This window comes from Epinephelus fuscoguttatus, linkage group LG22, assembly GCF_011397635.1.
Source record: "Epinephelus fuscoguttatus linkage group LG22, E.fuscoguttatus.final_Chr_v1".
Taxonomy (NCBI): Eukaryota; Metazoa; Chordata; class Actinopteri; order Perciformes; family Serranidae; genus Epinephelus; species Epinephelus fuscoguttatus.
The window spans coordinates 29,819,721-29,843,010 of NC_064773.1; the positions used below are offsets into that span (position 1 = coordinate 29,819,721).

A 23,290-nucleotide genomic window follows, 5' to 3' on the forward strand; every position below is an offset into this window, starting at 1 on the left:
CTTAAAATGACCTGTTGGAAGCTGAAATGATTAAATCGCTTTGAAAGACAGTTATTCTTGTAATCCCTGCTTTTTAATATCTAAAATAGTCGGGAGTTTGGAGTTCGTGGTTATTTAAAGACCAATGAGAAAAAAATCATTTCTCTTTGTTTTGTCCAGACGGTGACAGCAGCACTGAGATGAGCGCTGATTAATTTCCCTGAAGCCAACTTCTCCTGATTTCTAATGCACAGAAACAACAGCGTTGGAGTCTAAATGAAAAGACGTGTAATTAGCGACTTTTCCTAGGGAGTGATGACTAGACAGCCGACATTACTTTCTGGAAAGGAATCTCTGGTTTGACGTTACATATTTTTGAGTAACGAGCCCGACGCTGACGAACGGTTGTGCGTCTTGGAGAGGGCAGGGACGCCGGAGACGCGCAACGGCAGCAGCGCAGTCTTGTTGGAGCCACCGGTTGAGATCATTCAACACTCCGAGCGCTGACTGACTGAACGGATTGTGGGATACAGATCGACGACCTCCACCTACCTGAAATCATTTTCCTAATCAAACGATGGACATCCTCCTCGGCCCCCTTAATAGCCACGAAAGCGTCGGATGAGTGAAATCGGAGATGCTGCGCACCTCGGCCAAAATCCTGGAGCTTTTTTGAACAGGACTGTGGGTGTGTGCGCATCGGGCTCGCCGTTACCTCCGGACTGCACTCGCCAACTTCCCCCGCTTTCCATCAAGTCATGTCTGATACAGAGCGATGGGCAAGTTTGACGACAACGAGAGGATAATCCTCAACGTCGGGGGCACCAGGCACGAAACCTACAAAACCACCCTGAAGACCCTGCCGGGGACGCGCCTGGCCCTACTTGCCTCCGACTCGGACATCGACTCCGTGCTGGATCAGCTGCAACAAGTCCCCGGCTTCATCGAGTACAACGCGCGGACCAACGAGTACTTCTTCGACCGTCACCCGGGTGTTTTCGCCTACGTGCTCAACTACTACCGCACCGGGAAACTCCACTGCCCGGCGGATGTGTGCGGACCGCTGTTCGAGGAGGAGCTGTCCTTCTGGGGCATCGATGAGACGGACGTGGAGCCCTGCTGCTGGATGACATACCGGCAGCACCGGGACGCGGAGGAGGCTCTGGACGTGTTCGAGCTCAACGTGGACAACGGGGAGGATGACGACGAGATAGGGAAGAGGCTCGGCATTGAGGATGTTGCTGCCGACGGTAATGTCAGCTTGTGGAGGAAGTGGCAGCCGGTGGTCTGGAATCTATTCGAGGATCCCTACTCCTCCAGGGCGGCGAGGGTAAGGGCGCACCGCTGCGTCTGGGGCTCTCCAAATATACACAATAACCCCACTTTACACCTCACTCCCCACCTTTTCTCCTTCATTCACAGTAACATGCCCATACAGACAAGTTATTTTAACACAAAATCTCCCACAAAGGGGCGAAGAAAGTCATTTCTAAGTTTATCATAAAGTCTTAAAAACTTGCATTCCTCTAAAAAGTGAGATGTTTTGGAGTGGTGTGAGACCATTTCTTTCCAACATTTTATACTGTATGAATTATACTGATATAATGAATGTCTCTGCTGAACTAATCTGCCTTATTAAGACTCATTTCAAGATGCTAAATTTGTTTAAGAGCCTGATTTGGGAACAGGTGTAATTATCACATAAAAAAGCAGATTTTTTCCACTTGTCACAAGCAAACAAGGTGTTAACACTCTGTCAGGATGGATATTCATAGCAGCAGTGTATTTTAGGTGTGTAGGCCTGTGCCAAACAGAGGCTATCCTACATTTCTTGCAATCTGATGCTGTTTATTTCAGCCACGCATCCTATATCTGTGCTACTTTGTTGTTCCTGTTGCAAGGGCTTTGTTTATTGGGTTACAGCTCTAGAAGTGTCTTTTCATCACTCACAATGTGTTAGTTATTCGCTTACATCTCATTCAGAACTGCTCAATTTATGATAAACACAAAAGAAATGTGTGGGACTTTTATCTTTCCAAATGAGTGCATTGGCTCATGCAGGGATTAGGAGAGGTGTAAACTTAAAGGCCACATGTGGCATCTTTGTCTTTCCCTTCTGATCATTAGGGTTTTTTGGTTATAAATAATTTAGAATTTTGAAGTTTTATCTGGATAGAGTGCAGTTCAAAAGCATACATGCTGAGATTTGACATCCATGTCGACGAAACTGATCCTGTGTATTTTGTGTCCTTTTGAATCTTCAACACCAGGAGGTTCGTTATTAGAAAAATAATGCTGCACAAACATGATATATTCTCAGATACTATAAATCAATAAATCAGTTGTTCATCAAACATTTTTAAATACTTAAAATCCAGAGCATTGAATGGACTTTACATCTGCATATTAAAGATTGTCTGCAACAGTTGTCTGTAAAGACCAGTCACTTTTCACTATCAGTGAAGGACAGGGGCTCTGCTAAGCTGGCCGCAGGCTTCTGGTGAATTCTGGGTAATGGACAGCAAATCGATCCCTCATTGGCAGGCTGACGTGTTACAGGAGTGAATGACTGCTGGCTGTGATGTCATGTTTTGTGAATGGAAATTAATGCAAAACAGCCACACACACGTCTTCATGACATCACAGGCAGAATGCCATTGCAACCAGTAATACAAATGCATAACAGCTGAAGCTAAAATCTTTAATTAAAGTTCAGGTTTGACAGGTGAGGGTTGTTTTCTTTTCCTATATTTTTCTCTCTGGTGTTGATATCAGCAGTCACTGGCAAAGTACCTGCTGTGACACCACTGGGGTGTGGCTAGAGGTGACATTGCTTGAAAGTTTCAACCCCTAGAGGGCAGCGCTGCAGCAGCTTTCTGCTGTATATTTGATTAAATGTTAAGTATTTTACCTTTTGAGGGCAAATATACCAAAAGTAAAAGCAATTCAGTTTGAATATTGATATTTTGCAGTGATAAATTTGACAAGTTTGAATCAAAAAGCAAATCATTTCTTGAATGTCCAGCTTTACTCTTAGTATTGGCAATTTCTGAAACCTCAAACAGCATTTAAAGATCCACTGTGTAGGATGTAGAGGCATCTATCGGCAGAAATGGAATATATAATCATAATAATGTTTTCATTAGTTTATAATCCCCTCAAACTAATTACCTTAAAATAATTTCAATAAACAGGTCCTCTACCATGGACTTCGCCATGTTGTTTCTGCAGTAGTCCACAATAGACAAACCAAACACCAACTACAGATAGAGCCATTTGCATTTTCACATCGGCCACTGTGGTACATGCTTGGCACATGTTTCAGTTTGATGCCTCTAAATCCTACACACTGGACCTTCAAAGGATTAGTTATACATTTTGATAAATATGCTCACTGTATTTACTTTCTTGCTGCGAGTTAGATGAAAAATCAGAAGTGCTAGTTGGTGAACTGGCTAACTGCTTCCGGTGCTTCCAGTCTTGATGTTAAGCGCTAACCAGCTGCTAGCTGCAACTAACAGCTTAATTTACCGGACAGACATGAGAGTGATCCATCCTTTCACGAAGCTCGCAGCAAGAAAGCAAATTAGAGCACTTCCCACAATGTGGAGTCATTCCTTTAAACCATTTAAGGATGTTATAACTCTCGACTTAAACCAGATAGATAAAACTTTCTGCAAGTAGCAGTGCTTTAAGGGTCATGTCAGACCAACAACAATGCTGTGACAAAAAATGCTCACAGACGGCTCTTTGTAGTGTGTCCCTTACCATTGTGCTAATATACTGTTTAAGAGAAAATATTAACCGCTGTGAAGCAGGCTGATGTTTGACCACCTGTACCTTGTAGCAACTTCCACCAATGCAGCCTTTTGGCTTGTTTTCCCAGAATGCTCCTGACAGTCTTAAAGCATCCCAAATCAGATACAGGCCTGGGAAACTTTAATCTGACTATCACACCCGAAGCTTTAGAGTAAAATGATCTACTTCTGAGCTGATTTCTGAATTCTTTCCCGAAGCTGATATTAGCCCATTATATTAGTCTTAACTTCAAGTTCAGGGTAGGCTTCCCTTCAGCATTTCCTTTGAAAGGATCCAGTCTCTATTGACTGTGAAATGGGCTATTATAAAACCATGTGTAGCCATGATTTGAATGTTATTTCAGAGACTTTAAGTGGCAAAAACAGTTCTTGGAAAGAACTGCGTTAAAGTTTTTTTTATGTTTCACAATCACACAGAAGTATTTGGACAAAGAATATCAGTACAAATTGTCAGACATTTTTAATTCTTTGTCTCCCCACTAGCTGCTACCATGAACTACTATTTTATGCAGTCATCACATTGTACGTCTATCCTACTGTGTTGTCTACAGTGTCACACAATCATGAAGGTTGCCTTTCTGAGTTTTTTCTGAATTTGTTCTACAGTAATGCTTAATCCAGTGGATGTATAAGTTCCTCACTGTTAAATCTCTATCATTTGAATATATAATCTAATAATACACATTATAACCTGTCATTCTTTGATTAAGAGGAATCAAATTAAACCCTGATCAAGCTGTTTGTCTACACCAGTAGACTTTTCCTCATACCATAAATAGTTAAAAAAAAAAAGTGTAGCAAATTTAGCAACATAATTTCTCCTCTTCATCGTCTACAGAAAGCTGTTTGAACAGGACTACAAGCACTTTTATATGACATGCGGATGTTTGAGGAAGGGAAGCAGTTAGAAGATGGCTGTTCATTAGACAGTATGTGTTTTTGTAGTTGTGCTGGGATAGGACATCTTTGATATACTACATATTTAAGATGAAGTGAACTGACCTTTAAACTATCCCCTTTGTTAAAGATACAATTCAGAATAAGTGTTATTCCCTGTAAAATGTTACATGTAAGGGCCTTCTCTTGATGGAAATTTGTTTAAATTGGTGGGTCTTTGTAAATTAAAGAGTAATGTTTAGACTTGGGGCTGGTTGCACCAACAGGGCTTACACCTGGCCTTAAGCTAAGTTGGTTGTAACTTTGTGTTCCAAGTCTGACCTAAAAGTTACACTGGTTTCACCATAGGCTTAAGCCTTCATTTAGTTAAGGCCAGGCACGAATCTTAGGCCTCATCAGGAGAAGGCACAGTCAAAATCTCAGCTGTTTCTATACATCAGCATCCTGATAGAACACAAGTGCCACAAGCCAACTTGCAAACTCCTTTCATGTTACCTGTGGCACTATATAAATAAAACTGACTTCACTTAAAATAATAATTTGAGGTATGAAGCTAAACTGAATGAATGTTTATCCTGCATTAGTAACAGCATTCCCAGAATTCCCGCGATGAGTTGGTGATAGGTATCAGTGATCAGTTGGGCTTGTTGATTCAATCGATTCATGATTTTTCATTCCTGTCTCCCATCTCGATATCTCCCTCTTGAGGAGAGGTTGGGCTAGAGGAGTGTCTGTGTGTCATATGGTGAGGGTGGTATTGGCATTGCCCCTGCCCTGTATCACTTTGTCTTCTTCTCGCAATCCGTCTGTAAACTCTTAGTAAGGATGAGGGCAGGGATTTGTCTTTAATGTGTGAAGGGAATACTGATAAAGGATGTGTACTTTATAGTTCGATACTTGCAGAGTGTAGTACTTCAACTTGATTTTACACCCAGATATCATTCCCAAAGCTACATTTGAGGTTATATTAACATTACATCACAGTTAGCTTTACAGCCACAGCGTGAAATCCTTAATTTTTAAAGAGAAACTGGAAATGACCACAGAAGTCTGTCAGATCTGTTGTTCCTTGTATTCTTCCACCAAATTTAATTGGTAAGTTCTTGGAAATGTTTTTGGCGATTGCGCTGCTGACGGAGAAACTAGCAGGGATATCTCAGAGGTAAATATTGAGTTAGTTTCAGTAATGCTTCATTGGCAGAAGGGAGTTGATGGAGCCAAATGCTTGTGTTTACAACACGCATACATCTGTCTCCCTGCACCAACACTCACCCAGTATGCACACAGAGAAATGAAGTTACGCCACATTTCCCTGCCACCAATACCACACAAAAGCATCTGTTTCTATAAGTGCCTTCAAATGGTGATGATGCTCCACCTGCAGCCTCAGGCCTCAGTTTGGTGCCATGGGTGCAGCATGCATGGAGATGCTGCTCCTTCTTGATGCCTTGTTTCCTCTCTTATTAAAGGACAGCTGGCTTTTGGTTAACCTTTTAACACAGCTCATACACAGAGGAAGGCTCAGTGTATGTGTGTGAGAGAAAGAGGGGTTTTGAGCATGAAAGCAAGTGTGTATCTAAACCCTCGGGGGCACTAATCCACCCCCTGACAAGGCGTTAGGAGAGAGTAATGTGGAATTATCCTCCATGGAAATGAAAGGTGTGATTTCAGCCAGGCAGCCCGTGCCAGTGCAGGGTTCAAAGTTAATGTTGTTTTTCACCTGCCTTGTCAGGCAGTGGGTTAGATATCTACTCGACCAAAGTTGTTTTTATTTGCCCCTATACAATTTGTTTTATTTATTAGTGGTTATCAAATAACAGCCAAGTCTAAAGTTAATTGTCATGTTTGACTGTTATTTAAGTAAACGAATCAGAATAAAAACACAGTGTGTCATAGATGTGAAGCAACAAACATTCTTGCATGTCGAAAATGGTATGACAATCTCCTGTCCTTCTCCCCAGAGATAGATAGGGGTAAAATTATTTTGTTATGGTCATCTACAGTAGTTATTTCCATATAAACACACAATTCAAATGATTAGAAAATAAATGACAGTTTTAGTCAAATATTAGCTCTGATTAATACATTTTGCCTTCAAACGACTGGATTTATTTGAGTTTCCACCCAAAATGAAATGTTACAAGACAACCTTTGAAAGAAGAACATTGTTTTATTAAGATCAACAATGATTGTTGATCTTGAAGAAGGCCTGAAGGCCGAAACATCATCTTAGTAAAGAGAAATGAGAAGCTCAGAGCAACCGCGGTTAGCTGTTAGCACCGTTATTTATCCAAGCAGGATGCGACCATTATTCTTTCCAACCCACTTAGATGAAACCACGCCCACCTCTGCAGGACGAAAGCTTCCAGACGTCAAGGCCTGATGATTGCCCGCCAGCGCCATTGAAAGAGACTGCTGCTAGTTAGCTGGCCCACCCATGGATTTACCCCACAGTCCCACTTTCTCACTCCCCCTGGCAAGTTTGCTGTTGAAGCATCTGGGGGCGGTCTAGCCACTGAAGGTCCATCTCTGTGAAATACGACAGCTACAGTGGCTTGGAAAATAGTGGTATGGGTAGTTTCAGGGAAACTTTTCTGATTTTCCACCAGCTGTGTGTCACTGCAATGTGGGCACTGTGTGCAGGCATGAGGATGAGTGGGGAGCTCCGGGCACCCGTGGCACAGGGGGAAGCCAGACACTGTTCATCTGCACACACTGCCCACACTGTGATGACAGACAGTTTCCCTTTAACGGCTGTGGCAACTTGAATTTAGCCAACGACCGTTAGTAAAAACAGAAACACAGTGGAGGTATACGCATGTAAACAAGACGCATAGATACATAAAGGAGGTAAACAGGTATCAAAACCCAATGCCCTGCCTCTAAAGAGAGGGATGAGAGGGGAAAGAGTTTCTCTGTGTTTTTTTGGAATTAATGGTGTTAAAAGCCACTGATGAACTCAAGCTGTGTAGTATTACTAGTAGTTCTACTTGCAGCAGTAGGCTGGGAGCCAATCATTGGGCCTGTTGCTGGCAGCCCACTTTCGTCATGCAAAAGTAGGCATGGTTTCATCTAAAGTGGGTTGGAAAAACGATGGACACAAACAGGATTATGCTGCCCACCGACTGCTAGCAGCTTACATTTAGCTCTCCTGCCAATTTCCGCATGGATTTGTTGTTCACATTGTAGCATTATCAGGGAAATATATTTGTCCAGTTCAGTTTGTTAAGAGATGGTTACATATGATTACATGAATAACATTCCCTTTTGTCACAAAAGCATTCCCAGAAATGTCTTTGTTCGTCCAATACATGTATATAAATGTCCCCGTGACGGTGCGTGCCATAAGTGTCTGTAACTTTTTTTTTTTTTTTTTTTGCCACTTGCCCGATCAGGCAAATTGAGCTGCTGATGTACTCGCGGGCAGTCAGGCAGTCCTTACTGTTAAGCCCTGTGTGGAAAGCTCAGTCCTCTTACACAGGTCACCTTTGACCTTAACACCACAGAGGTGTCAGTGTTAACTGTAGGTTGTTCTTTAACAACAGTAGTGGTGTGGTGCTAACTAAAAGGATTATTCAGTGGATCATGTACATCTAAAACTGTGATCATCACAAGACAATCAATCACCAGCTTTGAGTCATCATTACATCATATGACTATGGCATGTGCTAAAGAGTTTGTGTTGGCCTAAAATAAGGTTGGCCAATTCTATTCTGTCAATAGCTGTGTCGTTTCCGTTTTATACAGTACTTCATCAGAACGTCATTAGGACATTGTTTATAGCACTGAATCATTCGTTAGAATTGAAGTCTAAAAATTAATGTTAATTGGGGAAAATTAATTAAAGAAAACAATACATTAATAAAGAGATGTGCAGTTGTTTTTTTTCCAAGTTTACTGTATCTACATACAAGTGCCCTGTGGAGTTTTTGCAAAAGTTGTTTACATTCAGTGTTACTCACCAGAACACAGCGTGTCTGCTTGAGGTCTAACAATTGTACCAAAGTGGCTCAATGGGGAATCGCATCACCCACATGCACAAGACAAACAAAATGGGGACCCTCTCATACGATCAAAAACTCCACATGGAACCTTTGAATGGAAATTATGAATCACATTATGTGTTACATGTAACAGTCCCTCTAAGAGAAGTTAATCTGCAGTGCCTTAATACTGATTCTTTCAAGTCTGATTTACCCAAATCTGTATGACTGAAAAAATAGACTAATTGGCTGTTTTTGCAAATGCGCCCTATTGCATCATGCAACATAAATGAAAGAGGGTGGTGTTGCTCCCACAGCAAACAGAGCTGAGATTTTCAGAGTTTCTGATACTGGCTAATGGTAGCTGTGGTAAATTAACATCTCTTAATCTACTCTTGAAATAAACACATGCAGCACACTATCCAGGGAAGGTGGGCAAGCAAAAATGTCCTCTTTGCAACAGAAGGGACTGGGTTTATGGGAAATGTGGTCCTAATTTTGGAGGCAATAGCAGTAACAACAGGACAGAGCACCATTTCTGTCCATCATTGTCTCATTTGTTACAGTAATTACAGTATATCCCAACTAACACGACAATTCATTAACAGCATATTAACTGATGTCAGACCACAACTGTGTGTCAGCAAGCAAGCTCCCTCATGAGTTTGTTTCTCCAGGTAAGCTGAAAAACCCAAAAGTCTGATCTGTGCCTTTAACCAACTCGTTCACGAGTGTTCATGTGCCAGCAGTCAGCGGTAGCAGGCGTGTTTCTCTGGGCTCCCCACGCTGTTTCTATTGTTGTAGCCATCCTGTTCTCTCTTCACTCTCAATGCTGCCTCTTTAATCTGCATGCAGTGTGTTTTAACAGCGGCTGTGTGTGGTGTGTTCACTTGTCTGTGTGAGACAGAAAGAGAGAGAGCTTCTTTTCCTCTGTTTATGATCGTGTTTTTCTGAAATGAAAATAGTGAGACTATATGGCTGTGTGTGTGTGTGTTTGTAGATATATGTGTTCTCCTATGTGTTAATCTGTTTGTTTGTCCCTCTCGTATCTCTGTAGTTGGCCGTTGCTGGATTGGGATGGTAACAAAAAATAAAAACAGTAACACCACCTTTATCATTTCCCATGTCTGCACTCTGAAGCAGAGGTTCAACTGATGCCTGACTTTGTAGTCCTCCTCCCCAACACCTCAACCTCACCCACCCACCCACGCACCCCCCACCCCCCCACCCCCTCCCCTTATCCTCCCATGATCCCATCTGAGACTGCAGCTTGCTTTCTTCCACTTAAGAGGTTAAAAACCCAAACCGTCTGGGTGCCGCCTGCCGCACGCCTGAAGATACCAAAGCCAGGCTGCACGCTCAGCCTGCCTGTTGTCATGGCAACATCATCGCTCATCACCACGGCCTGTTTTCATTCAGATCCGTCCGGTCTGTGAAGCTGATTGATTTCAGAAACCTGCTCGACCATGAACCCTTATTGCTCAGTAACCCCTTGCGTGCTCGCTTGTTAGTTTTGAGGCAGCGATGCAAAAAAAGGGTGTTGGAGCATCACTAACACAACCAATCCATGTGTGCATGTCTCTAACTGCTTTCTTATTGCTGTCAGAGGTGATACATGGTGATGTGCTTTAGCATCTTTACTTTTTGTTCTTGTCCAACTCTAGCTACAGGTGTACACTGGCCTGCCCGCCTCATCAGAAAGCCCTGTTGAGTCATATAGTGCAGAGTCTGAAGTTGTAGGAGGCCAGGAAATGCGGCTGATCCGCAGCAAACAGACGGCACGGCCTCGCTGAGTAAATAGAGTCTGACGTGTAAACAGCAGCAGACCTGACGCTGGGTAGGAGAGAAGGGCAAATGGCTGCCCGAGTGTGGGCGGTGACGGCACGCCGCTGGGCATGTTTGTAGCCGCTGCCAGTCACGTTAATCTGCCCCGCCAATCATCATCCTGCGCTGCTTTGGTTGACTATAATAGCTTAGTGTAGAGGAGTAGTGCTGATGGCTGCAGCTGTGGTAATTAGGAGGTTAGTGTGAGGATGACTTTCACATTTACACCTTTTTGTTGTATTATAGGTGTAATGTGAAATGTGTGCTTCTTTTTCAACAATTGATGGTGCATTTGTCGATAAATGCCTACCACTGTGGTGTTCATACACTGCAGTTTAAGTTTATCACCTGTTAGTAATGATGCTAGATGTCTTCTCTACTGGCAGTGCACTTTGGTCTCTTTAGTTAGTTTCATATTTGGTTAGTATACTGACCGCAGATAGATATACATGGCCTGTAACAATAAGTATTAGAGATGTCTAGACTATTTTTTCCTTTGCAATACTGATTATGATACCTGAACTTGTTTAACGGCTGATACAGAGCACCGATCCAATAACATCGCATTTTAAAAAAATAAAATAAAATCAACAGCTGTATTTAGGGCTGGGCGATACAGAATGAATATCCCGATATTTTGAAATCAATCTAAGGTAGACTATGAAAATACAAAATCAATAAGTGAACTACAGTTACAATAAAGTTAAATAAAGTAGCTACTCTCATAATAAAGTTAAAGTTGTAGTTGCTGTTGTAGTTAAGTTAAATGAATCAAAGCAGAACCGCTATTATTATATTTGTAATTATTTGTATAAATAATTATTATAATTATTTTGAAACAAGTGTTGACATTCTTGCTGTGAACTTGAAGCTTTCGGTCAACAGTTAGCTTTTAGCAGAAATTTAAACTGTTGCGCCTTTAAATGTAAAGATTTATTCACTGTATGCTAGAAACAAACTTCACTTCCTCACACACTGTCGCTCAGGAGAAAATGATTTGGATGGGGGAACGAGCGTGTGTGATGTAGTGTGATTATGAGTCTTTTTCTTTGTGTGTGTGTCTGTGTGAGTGTGTGTGTCTGTGTGTCTGTCTGTGTGTCTGTGAGAGGGAAAGAGCCATTAGAGAGAGCCAGAGAACTAAAACACAGAGGTGAGTCTCATGCCAGGCCGCGATACATCAAGTCAAATCGACATACCATCCATCCCTAGCTGTATACTATCATTGTTTTATGGCATTGCTCAGGTTAAATCTTAAAAAACATGAACAAATATAGAATATAGAACACCAAAGACCTATCTTTTATTGTCTAATTTGACATTTTGGTAATAGCTGTTAACATTACACATTTTTACCAGAAATAAGTTCTTCACTGCTCTAAAATAGTAGTTTCCCATGGCTGCAGTAGCACAACCTGCTGTGTAAGCTATTGTTTAAGATCGGCAAAGAATTGATTTCCGGGAAAACTCGCATTTCATCTGGGTGTGAAATTACTTTGAAGTTTATTTACAAAATACATGGTATCAGATTATGGCATAGGCTCGCGAAGTCCCCCAGACCTGATCCAGCATTTTAGACAGTGTTAGTCATTTTCGATATTGGTATTGGTATTGGAACAAGTCTAATTATGATGTTATTGACATTTTTTTCACAGCGCCAAAGCAGAATGAACAGAAAAGAAACTATGGTGAGACACATTTTACTGTCATTTCTGGTCGAGTTCATTGCTTTTTGAAAAGTTGTACTTACATTATTATGCTATTATATCATCATTTTATCAGTGGCATAAAATGGTCTTACAATGACAATGATGTTTTTTATCGTAATTATTTCTGGGACCATATATTATCTGTGACAACATCCATACATGTACGAGGTGTACAAGTAAGCAGCAACCAACATGGCTGATACACCTGTCAATCAAAGAAACAATTATTATAACAGACTCTGTGTAAGCCTTATATTTCCTTCATGGAACAGTGATTATTCATATTACCAACACATTAGACACAGGAGATATAAAGGTAACCACTGAGATCATAATTACACAGTCAGAGATACTTTGAAGTTCACAGTTCAGATCAAGCGAGACTATGACATTTTTAAAAGAATAAATAATACAATCCTCCTCCTGCATTTTAAAATGGTTTGCAGTGAAAAACAATGTTGCTTAATTCAGTACACTGAGATTACATTTTAAGGTTACAGTCTTACTTGGTCTGGTATGACCAGTAGCTTATGGTGGGAAATTTTGGCAAATGTGAGCAAACTTTAAGTATTGCTCTGTAATTAATGTCGTCTCTCTGACTTTATGACTGCTACTGACTAGTGCTACTATTACACAACATATTAGAATGTCACAGAGAAGTATTTCAATGGTTTTATCACAAAAGCAAAATGTAGCTCACAATGACATGTTTATTGTTTTCAGCTTGTGGTCCCATTCTGTTTGATCTCAGTCAGTCTGACTCAAGAGAGTTTGGAAGATAAATGGAAATTCAGTGTGCTTCGCTATAATACCAGACTCAGTAATGCTGGACTATATTCTGAAATTGTGGCAATTACAGAATATAGTCCAGCATTACCGAGTCTGGTATTAAACAAATTTGATAGCAGTTAAATTCCAGTTTATTACAATGTGGATATTAATCATCATTATATTTTTGGCCATGTTACTTCCTGAGATCTGGGAATGCCTCTGTCCTTGGTAAAAAATACCCAGATGAGACAAAGAACACAAACAGTCAGATGATCAGATAGGTCGTAAACAATCCTCCAGTTAAGTCTGTTTGGCTAAACTAATACAGTTTTTCGATACGAATAGGTTGAGTTTAGGGATGCGCCGAATATTCAGTAACCGAATATATTCGGCCGAATATTGCAAAAAAACACATATTCGGTATTCGGTGGAATAAGTTAAAAGCAAGGCCGAATAATAGCGGTGTGTTTTGATAACGCAATCAAACGGCGTGCTGTGACGCGCGGAGTAAAATGTCGGCAGTGTGGCGATCCATCCCTCACTGCACTCGCATTTGCGACTAAAAATAGTTTTGAGCGAGCAAAATAGGCTTAAATCATTCAGCACGCTGTGCGAGCAGCCTACAGATTTCAACCAGCAGCAGAAATGAAAGGCAAATCCCACTGATAGTGGGTTGAACGGGGGTCACAGACACAGACAGTAATGTATTCCTGTCAAATACGGCCATTGGCTTACCGGCGACGGATAAGTCGGCTCCAATAATATCCTCTTCTTGGTGTCATGACTGCCCAGAAGTACCTGAACAGCCGAGCCAGCTGAACACAGACCGTACGTGATGTGTCAGAGGAGAAACGAGCCGTTCACGGCCCACAGACCTCACCGCACTTTAGGGACTGTTCTTTACTTATGAAGGGGAGGAGGGTGGCTGGTTGATTCTTATTTTATTTATTTATTTTATTTTGATCCCCCCTATGTTCATCACTCATTGATGCTGTTTTTGAAGTATGAATAAGTCAATAAGTAATTTATTCCATTGAAATATCATTGATGTATTATAGAAAAGTCATTTATCTTTTTATAAATGACAAAAGGCACATCTACCTCATTTTCGCTGTGGTATCGTGATACTACTCAGAACCATGATATTTTCATTGGTATCGTACAGTGGGATCCAATTTTGGTACCGTGACAACACTAATCTGGAGGGGGTTCATCTGCAAAAAGTAATGAAAAACTAAACAACGATATTCGGTATTCGGTACTCTGTATTTGTCCAAGCATTTAATATTATTTGGCTTCGGCTTCGGCCACAAATTTTCATTTCGGTGCATCCCTAGTTGACTTAGCTTGACTTGGTTCGACTCGTTGATCAGCTCAGCACCACAGTAATGGACTGGCCGTGAGTTGATGTCTAAAAGCAGCTTCCTCTTCAGCGCTGTTTATTATTGTGCTGTAACGGCTGCTTGAGGCATCATTAAGGATTTTTAGGATGATGTTTTGCTTTTCCAAAACTTTCTGGTTCAACTCAGACTTTCAGTACTTTCCATGGCTGTGTGTGCTCTTGGATTTGCATTGAGAGTTATTAAATAAAAACCCATTTGCACTGAGGGTTATTAAATTTAAAAACCCTCAATGCAAACCAAATCAAAAGTACCCAAAATATTATTAATTTAATTACATTTTGGGTACTTCCAAAGAAATTTAGCTGTTACCTTGTTTACACTGGTCAGATCATCGGATCTTGTCAGACTTTGATTTCACCATTCTGGGATTGCATTAAACTCCAAAAATATGACCCTAGTTGTAAAACACAGGAATTATCCATTCAGTCACACAATGACTTCAACAGTCAGCTGTAGTAATTGCTGCTTGTTTTAGACCAACCTCCAAAGCTGAAAAATAAAGCCAATGCGAAAGTGCCCAAAACTTCAGTTCCTCCAATGGCCAAGAGTGAGTCAATCAAGATAGACCCCCATGTTAAAATGCCCAACTTTAAAGCAGAAACAAACATGTTTACAGCCTCGAGCAAAAAACTTTTTTGGTCTCTATAGCAGTGTTTCCCACAGGACAGGAATTTATTTGTGGTGGTGTGGGGGGGGCATTAAAAATATTTTTCAATACTCAGAAAAAGGAGTGAACATCCAACGTCAGAGTTAATTACTAACGAGCAGAACCTTACAGTCGGGCTCCACCGGCTGCAAACGTAACGGCCGGGTTCCACCAGCTAAAAAAGTAAGCGTCACGTCAGCGTAGCGTCGCGGCGTATTCATTTGGGCTCCACTGACTGCGTGGAAGCGACACATAGAGAAGCCAGCGGGGTTGTTTACCGTTTGCTGAGCCATGAAATGTTAAAGCATTTTCCACCTAAGTTATTACATATATTTGAGTTATCTACAAGTTTACTGTACTGTTTGTCATGTACTCGCTTTCAAATGTCCGCCACGGACATTTACACAATGTCACGGATAAACATGGGTAAATGCATGAAAAAAAATCATCACATATCACCTCTGATAATGGTTTATTCATTTAAAAACACATTGTGCTCGTTTAGCACACTATTTCATGTAGTTTTTATCTGCTGGAGGGTCGCGTAGGGGAGCATAGTGCGACAAAAATAGAAGAGCCGCGTAAAATAGAGAGTTGTTGCGCCGCTGCCGTTGCCGGTGCAGCCACTGTAATTGATTAACAGGGTGGCGAGCTGCTACGGGACTCGCGCTGCAGTTAACACTGCTAACAGCGTGAGTTAATGTCTCTGCACATGTTGAGCTTCCAGCTATGTTAATACAGACACAGGCTAATATAACATGATGAGTTAGAGTTGTTCGGACCACTTTTGGACTTGTTTGCCCACATATTTGTACCGAGAGGTGTTTGGATCCGTTCTGCTACTACGTCTGCTTCTTGTTCTTCTTCTTCTGGTGGACCAGCTGCGTTAAGTGCGTCTTTACGATGCATACCGCCACCTATTGCACCGGAATTGTAACGACAAGCTACATTCACAGACGCTGAGTCCCATTATAATGTGTTTATGAGCGAGGTCGAACAGGTAGCGCCAAAAGCAGAAAAATCTATATGTGGCGGAGATAATTTATTCGTGGCGCACCGCCACAGATAAATGAATGTATGGGAAACACTGTATAGCTAATTTCAACGTTAATGACAACTGTAGAAGGGATGGATTTTTATATAACTACATTTTATTAAGGCATAAAGTAATGCATAATTAAGGGTGGGGCTGCTTTGAGTGACAGGCTGTCTGCTTACTGTCAACTTTAACTAATTGAGCAGGTCCACCCCTCGCTCCCCCACATCATCACCCCCTAGTCCAAATATGGTCACCTTAGGTCACTTTTGGCTCCAAAAATCTAAGATGGCAACAGCAAAAATGCCAAACTAAAGCTCTGATGTAAATCCACAAACGATTGACGTCACGATGGATGAGTAAGTTATTTTAATGCAGTCTATTGTTTAGCCATTGGAGAAATCACGGTTCATGCTAACTATCGTAAACAGGATATAATGTAGAGTCCTCATTGTTGTATCATTGTCTAAATACAGACCAGAAAAATAGATACTTATGATGTAGCAAGCATCCACCAGCATCAAAAATGATGAAGTGCAGGAATGTGTCTTTGTGTGCATACAAAAGAGAAAGACAGAGGCCTGTTGGATAGTTAATGAAGGAGACTCATTCAGTATGCATGATCGGACCCCTTGCCTCACAGTTGTTCACTATATATGGCATCCCATCAGGCGTTGCTCTCTCTCTGTCTGTCGGTCTCACCCCTTCTCTCACACTCTCACACAAACTCTCCAGCGAAATGAAGAACATGCTCTCTCTCTCTTTCTCTCTTGCAAAGAGACTTTTAAATTATTACGCAGTAGATTAAAGTGCCAGATTTGGCATATATGATGACTGTGTGTTACTCTGAGGCCTTAAACTAGGTCTCTATGACTGATTTCTTCTCTTTGTGTGGCCTTTTCGATTCTTTGTAATTGTAGTATAATATTCATAGGGCAATTAGAAATCTGTTGGAGAAAGAATAATGTTCTTGTAAGGTGTTTTATCACATTGCGCTTGGAATCATTTTGAATCTTTTATTCTCAAAATCTTTCTCTTTGACGTGCATCTTACATCTTTTAGTTATAAATACACCAATCATTGTGTTTTCTTCAGTAAACCATATAAAAAGGAGAGAGATAGGAGGGATGACGTACCAACACCTTTAAGGATAAAAGAGTAATGGATTGTGGGTAATCATTGCTATGGAGATCTCTTCGTCCTTGATGAAATAGCTAGCACACTGCAGAGAAAAAGCTTGTCTCTGCACCCAGAAAGGTCAGTTTTGCAAATGAGTGACAACACCAGTCGGCATGATATGCATTTGATTATGAATGAAGCATTTTGAGGCATGAGTGCATGTTTGACTTTCCATGACGGCAGCGCTCCTCTTTGTTTCATTAAAGGTTTCCACGGGTGTTAATACAACAGAGCATCTGACATAAGTGGTGCATTTGTTAACTTGCTCCCACCCACCTTCTCCCTACAATATCCAGGCTATGTTTCTACAGGTGCACGCCTGGAGAGAAACAGCACAAGGGTTAGTCATCAGATCGTGTTAAGTGTTAAAATGTTGTGTGTATGTAGTGGAAATGTGTGAGGAGAGAGTTCTTGGTGTGACAGTCACCGCAAAATGGAAGACATGGTGGGTGGTTTTCACAAAATGCATATGACTCAATGTTAGCCAAATTGGACGACGCTTTATTGCTCAATTTGCAAACAGAAATTGATGTCACCCTGTGTGCAGACTGCGAGGAGTGCTGTCAAAACTGGAACGGATCAAAGAGAAGGAGAGAGGTCTTGTTCTTTGATGTCCATCTCAGCAGGAGAATATCCTGCCAGATACTGGATTATATATCAGATAGATATGCTTCAGAGTCAGAAGTGCACTTAGGAATGGGTAAGATAAGAGTTAAGTATCATGCATTTATGGATGTGATGGCATGCATGCTAAAGGTGTACTCCCTCCGTCTTCTGTGCCTGTCGACCACCAGGAGGGGCCTTGACATTGTCCCGAGCTTCGTGAGCTATAACGGACGCGCCCTTTGTTTGGGCTTAATGTTGAATAATTAATGCTCATCAATTCACTCTAGAAGATTGAGCTCTTCCCAAGGACAATGGATTTACTGAAAGTTCTTTTCTCTGACGTTATTTGCACAACCCCGACACTCATGCATTAAAAGGTAATTAATAAATCAGACTTTGAGGCTGATTTGTGGTTCTTGACTCTGTGCCCCAGATGGCTGTCTTAGGCTGAGTTTCTGTCATAAGCCTGATTTATGGTAGGGCACTCAACACTTCTGATGAGTGTCACTCATCAGAAAACCAGAATTACCGCTTTGCACTTCCGCAAACTAAACATACGACTTACATCCATGTCTGTCAAAACTCATGTAGCCATCACAGTAGACTATGCCTTAAATATGGATGTTTCTGCAAAGAAGGTACAAATTCTAAAATGTGGATGCTTGACACACATCTTCCCTCTGGCAGCACAGAAGATCTATATAGTCACCACAGTTTCACACCTAAGATTAGTGTCACTAATTCAGCATCTGACCAAATGTCTCACCCTCTGTTTCTGAGTTATGTCCTTGAGTAATGGCCAGAAAATATTTTTGCACAATATTATGATATCAGTGAAGTTGACCTTTGACCTGTTAGGTATAAAATGTCATCACTTCATCATTATATCATATTAGACAAATGTGTGAAAATTTGTCATGATTAGTTTAAGACTTCTTGAGTTATGGCCAAAAGCATGTTTTTGTGAGATCAAACTGACCTTTAACCACCAAATTCTAATCAGTTCATCATTGAGTCCAAGTGGACGTTTGTGCCAAATTTGAGTAAATTCTCTCAAGTTGTTCTCGAGATAACGTGTTCATCAGAATATCATGGATGCAAGGTCACATTGATCTTGACCTTTGATCACCAAAATCCAATTTATTTATCCTTGAGTTCAAGTTTGTGCCAAATTTTAAAGAAATTCCCTTGAGCCATTCTTGAGATGTTGCGTTTACGAGAACGGGCCAGAAGGATGGACAGACGGAAAACCTGAAAACATAACGCCTCTGGCCACGGCTATCTCTGGTGTGGAGGCATAAAAAGTGTTGCCCGACACTTCCCTTTCATGTTGGTAACCTGGAGAACTGTCGTCAACATTTGTATTTTGTCACACAACATGATTGGTCAGTGTTAATAACTTTGTCATGGAGATACTGGTTTTCACTCCAAATCAACTCTGACCTGCCTTCAGCATGTTCTAGTCTTGTTATATTTATCTTTAAATAAAAAAAGATTAAATTATATGCCCTCAATATAAGTTTTTCCTTGTGACTTCATATGGTATTGAATGTCAATATTTTTCAGGGTATTGTATTAAAGTAAGAAATTCCAGTATTGTGACACTACTACTGTCCAAAGAAGTAGCCGTCTGTCAGCAGCAGCTCCTGGGGAGCTAAGAGGACAGCAGCAGGTCAAACTGCCGGCACCAGGCTGACTGACAGTAGACATTCACTGAACCAAATTATTCTTCACGTCAGCTCCACAGGAAGAAATCAACAGTGTTTGCATTTATTAAGTCATTGATTTTATTTCCCAGCCCACTGTAGCAAGTGAGAGGAATCTGCTGTGCACAGACAGACTTAGAGCTGATCATTGACTTAATATTCTGAATAAGTTCAAAAACACCTATACAGTGAGATATTTGTGTGATTTAAACAGCTGTCTGTGCAGATTACGCTTCACTCAATGCAACAGACATAGACTTGGAGCATAGAAAAAATGATTTGCAACTGTTTAGATTTATCAAAAGTGTCAAGCACCCTACCATAAATCAGGCTTTTCTGAGTGCAGTGTTAATTCAGTAAGACCAGGTTAAGTTTGGGTTTAACTACTTGAACCTTATGTTTCCAGTATTCCCCTTTAATCTCTAAAATAGCTTCAAAGTTAGATTTTTTTTCCACATTGCTCAGTGTGTTCAATAATTCAATTTAAATCTGCAGCAGTTTATCAAATCAGAAAATAATGTCATTTTATTAACATTCTCATGTAATTTTGACATACATCATGTGTCTGACAGTATTTTTTTCCAGTACACACTGATTTTTAGTTTTGATTTTCTAGTGCAATAGACATCTAAACAGTTGATAAAAAATATTTCAAGCCAATAAACACCAAGATGTCAGACACCGAAACAGTGTCAAAATTTGACTGGATTTGGATTGCAAGTGAAACATCGTCCTGGTCACAGCAGACCTGGGTATTGTGCCTGAATGCTTTTTGGGAGCAAGAGAAATGTGTGCAAATTACAGTGTATTGATGTTATCTTGTTTACTTATTCCTTAGACATATAGTTCCTGATTTAAATCATAGCTAAAAGTTAACAAAAGTTCCTGTGTGCATGCTTTAGTATTTATGGAAGGTTTATTAATGGCAAAAGATTTGAGAGAGCACCAAACAAATTTGAGGGCTACTCAGTCTGCAAGTCGACCTTTGAGAGTGCACAGGCCCAGATTTGTGAGAGCAGAATTAGATTTGTGTGCGAGGGAGGATAGAATCGTGAGTGAAACAGATGATTGGAGCATGCAAGAGGAATTGAGTAACTACATGTGAGCCAGCAACAGGGATTCTCACGTTTGTAATGATGGAACCCGCTCATGCTCACTTTTGGCTGTCTGAGCACAAACTCAAACTGAGAGTAGAGTGTCACCTGTTCAGTTTACACTGGAAGTACAGGGTCATCATGTAAGACCTTTCTTTCTACTGTCAAAAGCTGGAACAGCAGTGTGTTTTTTTTAAGAACAAGATGGAGAGAACAGATCCATATGCCCACAATAATTGAAACTGTAGGATAACTAGTATGTGTCATATAGATGAGAGCAGTACATATGGGTACTTTGCTCTTGCAGCATGCTCCCACCTCCTTTTTTGGTGAAAGCAGCCCCCCTAATTTGACCGGTGGTAAGTTCAATTTCTGAGATCTTTCCCAAGTTTAGAGCGTACAATAAGAATACCATGTAACAATTTAGCTATCAGGGGCCCAAATTCTACGGCCAGTCATCCAAACAATTGACATATAGAAAAACATCAAAGAAATACGGGTTGGTGAGTGTCCTTTCAAATGACCCCACCCAGTGGTTAGAGATGTCATATCCTTACATATACAGCAACTAGGGATATAAATCACCAGTTTCATCACGGTACAATATTATATTGATCCTTTGGACAACGATATGTTATTTGCTGATGTTACAAAGTCTCCCACGATACGATTCCAATTCGATATGATTCAGGGGTTTCCCATCGATGTGAGACAGAATTGTATGCTAATTTAACACATTATGGTACAGAAGAAGCTGCCACCCTTTTGTTTTTTGCTTTTGGCCATTAAGGATAAAAACACAACATAAATAAGTGCAGTAAAGTTTACCTTAAAGTGACTCCACTAACACACATAAAACAGCACATTGGATAAGTTAGCCTTTAGGGCTTTCTCTGAGAGAGCATTTCATTTTAACCTAAACCATGATCTTTTTCATAAAACTTAAGGTCTATCTGGCTTAAAGCCCGGAGTGCTAACTTCTCCGAAGAGCCATGAAACATGGACTAACAAGACAATTTAAAGGTATCAAATTCAGCTCAGTAATAACTGTCAGGGTTCACAGACAAAGCAATACTTTTTAGCTAGTCACCCATTATTAGCTTAAGCATATTTACATTGCATAAATTAGCTTTTTCCCTCTACTCATAGCTAAACAAATTACATATAACGTTTTTATTTTTCATACTCGCCATTGGTTTAAATCACCACATCTCTAGACAGAGCAGCTCGGTTGAATTTCTTTGTGCATCTTTTTTTTTTTTTTCCAGCTTAACATTGTTGAAACAGAGCAGTCAATGTTGCTATACTGAGAAGTTAGTGGAGTGAGATGCTCCTGCAGGCAGGTAAGGTCGTGTTTTCTCCACACTCTCTCCACACTGTTGATTTTTTTTTCCCTGAATAAATGATGTGACAATAATGTGTAAGCAGCTCTCTGCAATTTGGCACCAGAACTTTTACATCAATAATTTTCACCTGAAAAGGGGCGTGGTCATCTCATGACAGGTAAGTGACGAATACCTGCTCTCATCTGGTTATCAATAGGGGTGTAACGATACATCGATCCACATCGATACATCGATTCATTGATTAACGATCCGATTATATCGATGCAAAATGAAAACATGGATCTATATCGTCATCTTAAAGATACACATTTATTTTGAAATTCACAGCACGTCTGTGTCACCATTTCTGGGCAAGCATGCCTCCGCTCAAACAACAAACAGAGCTCAGAAATAAAATGGTCAAATCATATTCTAGTTGTTTTTGTGAGTTGATGTAAATGATTGTGTTAGATGGGCATATGATATAGCATCATATCGATCGCAGGCTCCTGAATCAAATCGAATCGAATCAAAATCGTATCGTGACAGACTTTGTGATATTGGCAAACATCGTATCATCATCCAAACAAATCGATATAATATCATATCGTGATGAAGCTGGTGATTTACAGCCCTAGTTATCAATCAGTCCTTACAGAGAAGCAATGTATCCAAAAATTGACTTTTTTTCCTTGTGCAGACTTTATCTTTGAGAAGGACGTTGACGTATGGATGTAAATGGGTCCTCTTACAGCTTGCTAATCAAAAATGATTGGGAAGTTACGTCTTGCTTTCTCACATGCTCAGAAAACAAAACAGCTGGAGAAAATCAAGGAAGCATACTCGAGCATGCACATGATCAGGATTGCACACTCAAAGCCGATTCTACTCTCTTACATTCTTGTCCTTGTGCACTATCAAATGTTGACTTGCAGACAGTAGCCCTCAGAATAAATGTTTAGTATGTTTAGATAACATCGAACATTTTAGAACATGGGTTTTGTTAAACTTGCCACTTGGGTGGCAGCATAACAATTTGTAAACACACAACTGATGTATTATCACCTCATTTCATTATCAGTACTGAAACTTGGGTGTGGTACTGACTCCAGTATGGCTATTTATATGTAACTGTATTCAACATAGTTAAAACCTGCTTCACACTGAAATGTAGTAATTTAAACTCTTTAAACAGAAAATATGATTATATGTAACATATGTTGTATCCAAATTCATCCTGCTTTTGACATTGACCTGCATCTATCGAAATCGGTGCTTACTGGACTGAACTGAGGTTCTAACAATTTGAACAGTTCA

General features: G+C 40.6%; 1 protein-coding gene across 6 annotated transcripts in view; it reads left to right on the plus strand.

The window, feature by feature from the left end:
• The first annotated feature begins 408 nt into the window (after positions 1 to 408).
• kcnc2 (potassium voltage-gated channel, Shaw-related subfamily, member 2) overlaps positions 409 to 23,290 on the plus strand; it is a 314,895-nt gene continuing 292,013 nt past the window's right edge. For 4 of the 6 annotated variants that reach the window (XR_007448335.1, XM_049566171.1, XM_049566168.1 and 1 more), the window contains exon 1: positions 409 to 1,309. Coding sequence is in view for 4 of the 6 variants with exons in the window: in XM_049566171.1 (XP_049422128.1) it covers positions 755 to 1,309 (555 nt within the window). In the remaining 2 variants the exon portion in view is untranslated. The remainder of the gene's footprint in view (positions 1,310 to 23,290) is intronic. The other 2 variants (XR_007448334.1, XM_049566167.1) reach the window with 1 other exon arrangement.